Source organism: Ammospiza nelsoni, chromosome 11 (genome assembly GCF_027579445.1).
Source record: "Ammospiza nelsoni isolate bAmmNel1 chromosome 11, bAmmNel1.pri, whole genome shotgun sequence".
Taxonomy (NCBI): domain Eukaryota; kingdom Metazoa; phylum Chordata; class Aves; order Passeriformes; family Passerellidae; genus Ammospiza; species Ammospiza nelsoni.
In genome coordinates this window covers 17,591,657-17,603,842 of record NC_080643.1, presented here as the reverse complement: position 1 = coordinate 17,603,842, position 12,186 = coordinate 17,591,657, and the positions used below count along the sequence as shown (strand labels likewise).

At 41.6% G+C, this 12,186-nt stretch overlaps 1 protein-coding gene across 2 annotated transcripts in view; it reads right to left on the bottom strand.

Annotated features, from left to right (window-relative positions):
- Nucleotides 1-12,186, bottom strand: part of IARS1 (isoleucyl-tRNA synthetase 1) — a 94,787-nt gene that overhangs the window by 18,594 nt on the left and 64,007 nt on the right. For both annotated transcript variants that reach the window (XM_059480044.1, XM_059480045.1), the window contains exons 21-26: nucleotides 11,630-11,750; nucleotides 7,854-7,945; nucleotides 7,045-7,122; nucleotides 6,546-6,667; nucleotides 3,841-3,943; nucleotides 3,631-3,714 (exon numbers count right to left, since the gene is read on the bottom strand). In XM_059480044.1, the coding sequence (XP_059336027.1) occupies nucleotides 3,631-3,714; nucleotides 3,841-3,943; nucleotides 6,546-6,667; nucleotides 7,045-7,122; nucleotides 7,854-7,945; nucleotides 11,630-11,750 (600 nt within the window). The remainder of the gene's footprint in view (nucleotides 1-3,630; nucleotides 3,715-3,840; nucleotides 3,944-6,545; nucleotides 6,668-7,044; nucleotides 7,123-7,853; nucleotides 7,946-11,629; nucleotides 11,751-12,186) is intronic.

Genomic DNA, 12,186 nt, shown 5'->3' with positions numbered 1-12,186 from the left:
AGGCCTAGCCTTCCACCGAACCCACCTCATCTCAGCCTTACTATGTTTAGAAACTCAGCAGCCCTCTTGATTACCCCCTCACAGCTGCCCAAGAGCTGAACCCATTCCCTCTGTGTGCAGTGGCCTGGCAGAGCTCAGGAGAGGAAATTCTGTTGGAACAGAATTTGTGTCCTTTCAGAACACACAGAGCCAGGAAATCATTACCAACCATTTTATGGTTGAGGTTGTACAAAATGGCCTCATTTTGTGTCCTCCTTACCTGTTTGTTCCAGCTCCTCACTGCACAGAAAACCACCCTGCTCAGAAAAGCTCCTGCAGCCAAAACAGCTTTATAAAACCTGCATGAACTTTAGGAGGGGCCCCAGACACTGCAGGAAGGTGTGTGCCCATTTTTCTGAGCTGCACATGCAGATTTTGTTCCCATATCTGAAGGGAACATGGTGGTGCTGTGGGAAGTTTTACACAACTGATTGAGAGGACAAAGTTGTTTTCACATGAGGAAAGACCAAGGCTGGAACTCTTTGGAGATAATATGGCTGGGGTTGGAAAACATGAGGCACAGACCTGCACAAACATTTCACTGCAATCCAGCAGGTCCTGCCTGCCAGGCTGCCCAGCACTTGGAGCATTTGGTGTTTAATGCCCACTGGATGGTGGTGAGAGCTCCCATCACCATCCTACAGCATCCCCAGGTGCACTTGGCAAACAAGCAAGGCATTTAGGAAGCAGAAGTAAATGGCAGCATCAGCATGACAGGACTAGCAAGTAGCCAAACATTTGGATTGAGAAATAACGTTTAAATACAACCTCTGAGCTGCAGCCTAATTCCCTAGGAAGTCCTACTGACATGAGGAGCCAAGAACACAACTGAATCTAATTTTATTTAATAAATCTTTTAGGAAATCTAATGAAAATTATGCACTTCAGAAATTCAGTTTCAATGGGGTGCTGCTGGAAATGAGCCCACGAGTTGTAAATGACAACCTCGTGGGGGAAAAGAAATAATAATCCAAAAAATAGCACAAATTGAAAAATTACTTTGGGCCTGATTAGATAAATCAGAGAAGCCAACTCCATCAGGACAAGTTTTCTGTACTAATTAGATTAGGAAATTATTCTTTCCACATATTATCCATTTAAAAACCCAGAATGAGTCTTAGAAAAACAGGCAAATCTGTATCTTAGGTCTGTTTACACCAGTCTCAGAGCTTTGACTTAAAATAATTCTTAATTTTATCTTCCTAATTACTCAAAATTAGCTCCTTAACACATCTTTCAAGTCTCATGGGGACATAGTGAGGCAACCAGCCCTTCCCATGACCAGCTGAAGAGCTGAACACGGAATGCCTGAACATGTAAGAGCCTTCAGCTGGTGCCATGTGCCCCAGCTATGGCCAGTCCTCAGAACAGAGACAGAAATATCAGAAATGCTGTGCTTCAGCTGGGCTCTCTAAGCAGGCAGCCTAAAAAGGAAAATAAGTACTCATTATGTCATAGTGTAAGAAATGAAAAACTGCTGGGCCCTCCAGCCACAGCTCCTGTCAGATAATTCAGCCCTGTCACAGGCTCACTCCCTGGGTTTGATGGAGAAGTCAATTTTCTGTTTTACAGCAGCTCTGCACAGGGCTGGGGGTTGGAGGGAATGCAAAGGCTGGATGGAAACAAGATTCTGACTGTGCAGAGTCAAATTTACACAGAGAAAACCTTTCCCTGGAAGCAGCTGGGAAGAAAAGTCCTGACCCAGGCTTGTAAAAGGCCTCAAATAGAAATGAATAAAATGCAACTGTGTCCAGTTGCTAAAAGCCTTCTGGGTTTATTTCATTTCATCAGCTTGGCTATTTTTGCATGACAACCCTACAATCTGGCAAGTTCTAATATTAAAATCAATTTATTTAAATGATTGCTGTGTTCTGAAGATGAGAGAGGAGCACTGCAGATCAAAGACTACAGCTCTTTCTGCAAAAGCAATGAATGAAATTTCTGAAGAATTGACAAGTATATTTTCCCCACTCTTTTGTCAGCAGCTACACGAAATTAAATGGTGTAATTCTCCTTACCCATTACCTCTGGCATCTGCAAATTTACTCCTGGCAATCACTGAAGGTTCTAAAGCTCTGAATAGGCAGGAGGTTGATGAACAAAGCTGCAAATGCAGCCCAAGCAATGCTGCCCAGCCTGCCTGTAATCACTGACCTCTTTAGCTCTGCACCATCCAGTAAACAACAGGATTGATTGCCATGCAGTACAATAAAACACACTCTAAGCTCCAGCAGCAGCTTGTTGAATTTTAAGACACATAATAAAACCAGGACAATAGACAGCACTTTGTGTTTGTGCTTCCACAAAGGCATCTGAGTTTGTTTTAACTCATCTCTCCAGAAGAGACACTTTTGTCTGCAGGAGGAAACGAATGCTAATCAAAACATACTAATGTACAATCCAATTATGTAATAATTTAAAAATTGTTAGCTTCTTTTGTTACCTTTCATTAGCTGTAGAAGCTGACAAAAATTCTAGCAACCACTCTTTTGGAAGTAATTTGAGGAAGCAAACCTCATGTCTCATAAAACTGGATTATCTAGAATTTAAAATCCATTTTTCAGATCCAAAAAATGGGACAGACATTAGCCTGAATTTCACAGAATTCTGCTGTTGAAGAGATTTGGATATTGAAATTATTGTAATTAATAATAACAGCAATACTGAAGCAAGGGATCATAACTGCCAAGTCTAAGAGCAATAATCAATAAGTTAACATGTCAGAAAAGCTTTACAGTGCCCCTTGCAAATCAATTACTATTTTTTAATTTAAAATTCCTCTAGTTAGTAATTCTTGGGCATTTAACTCCCACAGTAACTAAAAGCAAGCTGCATACAGCACTGATGTAGAGGTCCTGTGCACTGAGCTGTGACTTCCTGAGCCAGTGCTCATTCCCCCAGCAGAATTTTCAGAGATTTTCATAGATGTGTATTTAGGCTTGGGGAAAGCTCATGTTGATGGAGTTATATGTAACACAAGTTTCAGAGTCCCTCCTGTGCTTCATCTCCTGAATTCCCTGACTGACATGGCTGCCCTCACCAAGCCAAGTGAGGTGAGCTGATCCTCTTTGGGAAGATGCACATTTTTGTTCTCTTTGTCAAGGTAAAGCAGCTGCCCTTGACAATGGCAACCTCAACCACAACAGAATGGCATATTTTAGGCACATGAGCAGATGTGCTGCTACAGTGAAGGGAAGAAAGGATCCTTAAGCTGCCAAGAACAGGCACAGGATAATGAAAAGGCACAGAAATGGCCACACCATTTGCACAAGAGAAAACCCCTCAGATCCTGTAGTGCTAGTGCTCAGTGGAAACAGAACAAGAATTTTGTGTCACTGACCCTTGAAGATGGATTTCATGGCTTTAAAGAATGCAAACAGGTCAGATTCTAGCAGCCTCTCAGTCCAGAGTGGTCAGTTTGTAGGATTAAGTATTTCTCAACACTGAATGCCTTTGGCACATGACCCACTGCCACCCCTTTCATTACAGCTCTCCTGGAAATTCATTTCACCTGGGAGTTGTTAATATGATCAACAGGGAGGTTGTTCAGGAAACCAACAGACCCAATCCCCTTAAACATGATGTTCTTACCTCGAGTACATACTTCTCTAAAGATCTGATGTTCTCCAGAGCCTCTGGATCCTGGTGGATAACTACCACTTCTTTCAAAGGGTACTGGGGGAAAAAACAAAAAAAAACCAAAAACAGAAACTTAACTATTCAGTTTCCCCAGGTTCATCCCAAAGTTACAAAGCTGCTACACATTCGCAAGGTTTGACAGGAGATGTGAGGAGCTCTAACCTTGACTGGGATGGTTTTTCTGTCTCTGATCACTCGTCCCAGCTCAATCACAGACTGCAAACAAGAAACGGCACTTTCAATTTTTTTGTCGATGAGATCCTCCCTAGATTAGAAAGGAAACATTATAATTGATGCATTTTCATCACATCTCTTTGAGCAGATGCAAAACATTTTACCCCTTTCTCTGACATTTCCTGCAACAGACTCAATTATGCCCTGGTTGGGGCAATCAGGCTTTTCCTCTGTCTTTGTGGAACAGATGAGGAGGAAATAACTTGCTGAAAACAAATAGCAGAGCTATTTTTACATCTTTTGTTAGCACCTCTCACAAGGTGCAGAGGATTGACTCATACAACCTGTTCTAGTAATAGCCAATAAAAAATACAATTCACATTAATAATATCATAAGAAGATGCAGAAAGATATTATAAAGAGGGTACTTATAGCCACAATGAATTCCCTGTAACAACAATTCACTGGATCTCAATTTATCCTCTTTTCCAAAAACTGCAGATATTTGAGCTTGATGTTTTAGAGTTTTAACATCTTTCTGAGCTCTTTTAACACCCTTCCATGTTGAGGCTAGGCAGGGTTGGGTGTTTTTTTGCCTTTTGGGGTTTTTTTGGGGGCGGGGTGGAGAGAGGATTGGGCTTGAATTTTTTGGCCTTTTTTTCCTTTTTTTTTTTTTTTTTTGAGGCAATTGACATTTACATCTTGTTTCAAATGTACAAGCAGTGAAATGTTCTGAAAATGTGTTTCTCCTGATTTGTTGAGTAGATGCACTAATTGGGCATCTCCTTTAAAACCACTCAGGTATCAAAGCAAGAGCAGAGGTATTGGTTAAAAAGACAGATATGAATAAAATTAAATGAACACAGATACTTGCTGTAATCTAAGGAGCAGAAGTACTGGGATGAAAACCACAACTCCAGTAAGGACTGGCCAGAAAAAACAGAGCTGCTGAAGCAAAACTTACAACTGAAATACGCCCATTGCAGCATTAAAGCTTTGAGTTGCTTCTACCTCTTTTGAAGCTTTTGTTCTTCCAAAAGCCAGTCCCTGAGGATGATCCTCCAACAAGTTGGAAATGTGGAAATTACAAGATGGAATATTTTGTCCCAGAAAGCTTCATACAGGATTATGTGACACTATTTCAATATCACTGAACAAGATTGCAGAGCCACAACACGAGAGTATTTTTCAAAGACTGAATGCAAATCCACAAAATTTAGTGCAATCCATCTGCTCAGACACTGAGCAACCAAGCAGGACCTCAGTGGGGTTTAACACAGGTGTTGAGTCAAGCTCAGCTGTGAATGTGGCCAAGCCCAAGTCCTTCAGCTTTATCTGCACTCCCCATACTGGTAAAGTGGTATTTTCTGTAACTGCATCCAAAAATCTCTCTTCCTATTAATTGACAATATTGTCCTTGTGCTGTATCAGAAAACTTTCCAAGTAAATGCAGTGATGTGCCTTGCAACTCCAGGTGAAACTCCAACAATATTCTGGATTTGAAAAGGCTTTTTCAAACTGATACACAGGGGATCCAATAAATTCCACAAACTAGTAACAGACAAAAACCCAAACAAAATGCAATACAGAGAAAAGTGGTGCAAGCCTCAAACATATCCCACATTTGCACACTGCAGCAGCAAGTCAGCACTAACTGCAGTGAAGAGTGACTAAGCCACTTTTAAATGCTCGTGCTACACCCATGCCTGAACTGAGTCCCTGCAAACAGCTCCCCATCCTTCCCTGACTCCCTTCCACAGGAGCCCAAACCAATCCTGGCAGCTCCCTGATGAGGGTGGCATTCCTTGATTATACATTCTTCACAGCACTTGCCCGGGGGGACAGAAAATCAGCACCATCCTGATGCCAATCTCCAGCTCCCTGTTGCAGTAACTCTCACTATTAAAGCTCTCACAAAGACCATCCACCCTCCTCAAAGCATGCAGCAAGCCATAAAAAGACTCACCATTAGAGAAGGCTTAAATTTTTAAACTGTCAAGTACCAAGGTCAGGTCCCCTGTCCTTGAGGGTTTTCATACTGAGCTGCAATGCTGAAGGGAAGGTTTTTCTCCTATTTTCAGATACCCAGAGCAGACAGTGCTGCAGGAATTAAATCCACTGCAATAGCAGTGATCTCTCTGATCCTTCAGGGCCCTTCACAGTGAGGCACTACAGCTTTGAGCCAACACACATTTTGAGGAGTTAAAAAGGATATATCTGCCCACCATAAGAAAATATTATGAATTGGGAACATGCATTCCGCCTAATTACTTTCCTTCCTATCTCCAGTCCTTTAAGCTAACACAAATCTACTGCCTAAATATGGAGGGAAAATTCTCAGCTAAAATTGAGGGTGGAGTGTGAAGAGCACTGCAAGGAAAATGTTCTCCTACAGCAAAGAGATTAAAATTGATCAGATCTTAATCAAAATATAAACATTCTGTGCTCATAGAAAAGAACATATTCACTAGCATCCCAAAGTTTTTCAGAGAAAAAGGAATATTTACATTAATAAAGTAGTTGGGTTTCTTGTTATGCAGTTTTAAACACAAAAGTGAGGAAGCACTGTTCTGTGAAATCAAAATTTAAAAAAAAAAAACAACCAACAACAAACCCACAAACCCCAAAAATTAACAAAAATCCCCCAACAAACAACCAAATCCCAATTTTGCCACCTAGGAGCTGCCTCTTACCTGACTTGGGGGAGCATGAGGTAGTGAATGCTGTCAGTGTTCTTCTCCTGGACCGAGGCTGGATCAATGAGGGTTTTCAGATTCTGGTACATCAGCTCAGTGATAAATGGAGTATATGGTGCCTGTAATGTTGCATTCAATCACCAGCTTGCCTTTATTGCTTGGACATTATGAATCAGTCATACCATGAATTACATAAGGGCAGTTCAGCAAAAACAATGCTTGCACAGTGTCTGCAACTGGGATGTTATTCAAAATGCAGACTGAAATAAACAATGGAATTCAGACTACCTATTTACCTCCTGCCTGATATTTAAATGTTATTTTTGGGCATCAGGGAAGAAATTATGATGTGTCCTTATAAATAAGGTGATACAGGCCTTTTTACTACCATGGGGCAGATAAAGAAAAGGTAAGATGGAAAATGAACTGTCCTATAAAGATGCTTTTGTATAAACTGCTTTAAAGTGTTATTGAGGGTGGGGCATAATTCCCTTACCATGAGTCTGCACATGGAGAATAAGACACTAAACAAAGTTTCCAAGGCCATAATGCAGTCCTCAGTCCCGTGCTCGCCCTAAATGAAGAATTCACCAAGAAAAATAGACATTTTAGGATCAGGAAATGCACTTCAATAGGCTTCCAAAGTTTCCTGTCTTACTACAATACACTTGTTTTCCAAACTGTATTAACTTAGGTCCATTCCACTGAGCAAGTCTGTCACAGACATCTTTTATGAAAAATCCTTTTGCCAGGATTTTTTCTCCTGAGAAGCTGAGAGACCTCAGGAACAAAATGTAAACAATAATTATCTGCTGCTGTGGAATGCAGCAGGTGCATCTGTGATTGGTCTCATGTGGTTGTTTTTAATTAATGGCCAATCACAGTCCAGCTGTCTCAGACTCTGGTCAGTCACAAGATTTTATTATCATTCCATTCCTAGCTGGCCTTCTGATGAAATCCTTTCTCTATTCTTTTAGTATAGTTTTAATATATCATTTTCTTTTAATATAATATATATCATAATATAATAAATCAGCCTTCTGAAACATGGAGTCAAGATTCTCATCTCTTCCCTCATTCTGGGACCCCTGCGAACACCACCACACAAGTTCAACACAATTATTGGGCATTTTGGTGGTTCTTCCCACAAAGCACAGAGGAGAGAGAACAGTTCATTTTGGTGCCACTCTCAGGCACAAAGTGACAGCATTTCAAGCCAAGATTTTATGTGGAGCTGCCATGAAAGCCATTGCCAGGGGCTGCCAGGACTCTGCAGCAGGGCAGGAGTGCAGCACTGATCCCTACCTTGAGCCTCCTGCGGTTCATTCTGACGTACCAGTTGGTCAGAACATCCACAAACTTCACCAGCCGGGGCACCACCGTGTACAGCCTGTAAGCTGCAAGGGAAAATGGGTCCTGCAGGTCAAATAAGCTCCTCACTTAGAAACCACATCATCCTCTACAGTCCTGGGGTTAAACACAGCAGAAAGCTCCAAAAAGTGACTAAATATTGATCATTTTACAGCTGTATTTTGAATATGCACAGCATTGTTCTCATGCTCAAGACAAACATTTTCCCCCCTCCCAAACTGCTTCCCTAATCCCACACAAACAGACATTATGGGAGCCTTATGCTTTTTTCTGACTGGTAAAGAGGATAGTGGATAAGAGACTATTAATGGCAGGGGATTGGGCAAATCCTCCCTTTGCACATGCTGCAAACACAGCCAAGGCACTGCAAGTTGAACAGAAATTATTGCAGAACCAGAAAATAAAATTTTCTTAATTACTGCCAGCGCTTCCTCCTTTTGCTCAGCTGATTTAAAATGAGACACCTACTTCAACCAAGTCTCCCTGAATTAATTACACCTTTTCACTATTATTTAAGTAACAGGGTAAGCTAAAATGTGAAGTAGCAGCAAGGCTGATGAGGTAAGAGATAAACAGAGCTGTATTTTCAAGTTCTGTGTAAATTAAATCATGGAAATCTGCCAGCACCAAGGTCATCCCAACATCACTATGCAACAGGGAAACAAATTTCAGCTGTTCCTGAGAAAACTGGGGGATAAGGGGGACAGACCTTACACAGGACTCAATTTTCTAAGCAAAACCTTCTATTTAACTTCCCTAAAAGCCAAGAGCTTCTGGAGCTCCATTCTGAGGCAGTTTCATTAATCAAGCAGCTGCTGAGTAAAACGGATCTTGGCTTTAAAAGCTCCACCACACTTTTCACTGTGTTTTGTAGAGCAGAAGTGTTTTTAAAGGCAAAGAATAGGGATTTAAACCTAAAAAGGAAATGCCCAGAAGATTCACACCATGGTGAGGAAGACATTATTCATGGGGGAATCTGTATTTCTAAAAAATCCTAACCTTTCTTCTAGCTATGCATTATTCAGTTAGGAGGACTGTTATAAACAAAATTTTAAACAATCAAAAATCCCACCCTTCAGGGATAGTGTATCTTTAACAACAAATACAGTATTAGCCTGGAAAAATGTATTTCTGTTCTCAACAGCTGTGACCAAATTGTGAAATCTACTTTTTTGTGAGTCAGGAAAAAGCCATGGATGTACATTGAGACACTACAGACTTCTTTTCATTTCAGTCATCAGGAGAAAAGATGCTTTACTAAAATAAGTGTTTGTATTGGGTACTTTAGTAGAAAAAGCTTAATAAAGCTTATTAATTTTTAATACAGAATTTTAACACCCCTGAAACACATCAGGTTTCAACACAATGTAACTTGTGCCATTTTCCAGGAATATTGGGAATGGGGCTGGGTCTCCTCTCCTCCAGCTGCACACACTCCTGGGAGGCAGAGCCCTCCCCAGGCAGGACCAGCAGAGCTTTTCCCCCTCCCTGGAGTTTCTCCAGGCTCTCCCAAGCACCCAGAGCTGGAGGGGGCACAGGCTGAGCCCCTTCCCTGCCCCTCAGCCCCTGCAGGGGAGTCAATCCCACACTGACCCCACGCTGCCACCTCTCCAAGTGCCAGCAGAAACTGGGACAGAATTACCACAAGTTGGACTTAATGGAAGCATTTCTCCAGAGGCAGGAACTGGGTGTAAAATTCAGCTCCATTCTAAGACACTGGATGAAATGGAAGAGGCAGAGCCCAGCTGCAGCATTTCCCTGGTCACTGGGGTCTCCTCAGCACTGCCAGGTTCAAACCTGTGTGTTCTTACACCCCATGACCTCCAGCTACAGGAATTTATATTTTTATTTATCTCATTTATTGAGCATTTGATAGTATCAGTCACCATTGTAATCTTTCCTTGTCTCTCCCTAACATTTTTCCTACTTGAAGTGATACAAAGTAGAAAATATTTTCAAAAAAAAATAAATCCCAAAATAGGTTTGCAAAAGAGATTAGAGTATCATGTCACAGTACACAAATTCACTTCATCTCATTAAAATCTGCCTGACTGAATCCACAGTTTATGCAGAAAAATAAATTGAAAAATTCTGTTTATTAATCCCTTCCACATGAGACTGCCACTCATTTGCTGAGCACAGGATGTTATCTTCATCTAACACAAGAAAACAGTATTTCCTACCAACATTATTGTCTTGGAAGTCTTGGCATTGCCATTTTCCAGCAGAAACTCTTTGCTCCCCTTGGAAGGATCTTATTTTATAAAGATGGCCACTGACACATCTCTTTTTCTCAGCTTCATCTTCCTCTCAGAAATCCAGAGCAGGTAATTCAGGTTTCTACCCCCATATTCACCTTCCTACAAACATTTCTGTTTAAACTATGCACTGATCCAAGATCCCAGGTTCAAAAACTCACAAATGAATTTTCTGCTGTCCCTCAGAGTTATTTTCCTGTTCACAAGCAGCACATAAACTTGCATAGGCTCTGCTTATTTCTGCTTGGCAACACTTGAAGCTCAACACAAACCACCATCAAATTTCAAGGACAACAACTTGCAGGAAAAGAAGCCACATTTCCATCAATGAGAGCCAGCTTTTATCATATTGCTAGGCTGGGTAGCTTGAGGATTCCTTCCTCCTTTAATGAAATGTTCTTAGATGAGCTCAGTGAATTCTGCAGGTACCAATGAGCTGGTTCCCCTGTCACAGTCAGATAAACTGCTCTGCTCCTGGTGACAGTGACCATCACACCAGCCAGGGGGACAACAAGAGATCAGGGCAGTGCAGGACTGTCCTGTGTCCTGCTGAACTCACATGTGCCAATCAGAAATTTCCTTATTGCCTGTTATCCCACTTAACACCTTCCTTCCCAAGCCCAAGGCTGCTAAAAAATTCTTCTGGGGGCAACTTAAGATCACAGGTATTGAGGGGGTTATTTGTTTATTCATGAACAGGAGTGACAATGGCCAAAGCCACCTTCTCTCCAATAGCTGGGCTTCCACTGCCCTCAAATGCACCAAAACCTCTTCAAATCCCATCTGCAGGTTTCTCAGCTACTTCAGGGGGTTCTTGCAGCATCTCCTCTTTGCAATTAAGTGTCCCAATGGAATGTGAGCATCAAGAGGTATGGGATGATGAAAAAAACATCATAAAGGAAAAAAACCTGCACAGTATCTTCTTACAGCTATCCTAATGCCATCCACTCTGCTGCACAGATTCCCACAGCATGATTCCAAAGAAACCCTCTCCATGGAACCACACCATGGAAGAATTTATTGCCAGTGCTCATGTACCCATCAAAATTATTTTATTCAGCTGACTTCAGCACTGCCCATTTTATCCCTTTTTTTACAGCTTCTCCAAATTCTATTTGGCTTCCTTTTCAGTGCTGTCTTTCAGTGACTATTATAAAATTATTAATTGCTCCAAGCACTGCAGACGTTGTTACAGCAACAAGCTCCATCCCTGAGCTCACAGGATTAGCTGTGACAAAAAAAGCTTCATCATTTTTTGAAATCTCATGAACAAGCATAGCAAAATCAGACTTCACACCCATGAAAGAAGCATTCCATGGATTATTGCAGCTGGTTAAAGATTTCCTTCCTTTTATCAAAGACTCTCACAGAATTTGGGAATCTCTGTATGGAAAGACAAGTTCTGCAAACCAACATGAAACACCCCCAGACCCCCTGAGCAAAAATGCATACCTGCCATTTCAGCTTTGAAGAACTGGATGAGGGACTGGGTGAAAGAAAGAATCCATTTATCCATGATGTTATTGCTCTCCTTAACTGTGTTCTCATTGTAAAGGAATTCTCTTCCCTCATCCTATCATCAAAACACAAAGCAAATTTCCAAGTCATCAGGGTATATAATCAAACCTCTGTATCCAATTACCTGTCAGCTAGCAGTACTTTGGCATCTTCCCTGGGTTCCACTGGTTTCCCAGCAGCAAACATTAAATTCCAGACACAGCTATGTAAGAGGAGCTGTGCAAAACCTGTGTCTCACTGCTGCCTCTCCAGCACCTTTAACTGCAAAGGAGGCTGGTGATTTGGGCTGTTAAAGCAGATAAAAAGCAGCACCAAACCCTTCCCAGGCTCCAGACACAGGCCAGGATCCTGGAATTTACACAGCTCCTTCATCCAGGAGGGTCTGAGGCATTTCTAAGGAATTCACTGAGCAGATGGATTCTGTTTGGAGAGCAGGCCTAGAAACAAGACCATTACTTTTTTAAGAACATGGGACAATCTCAACACACTGA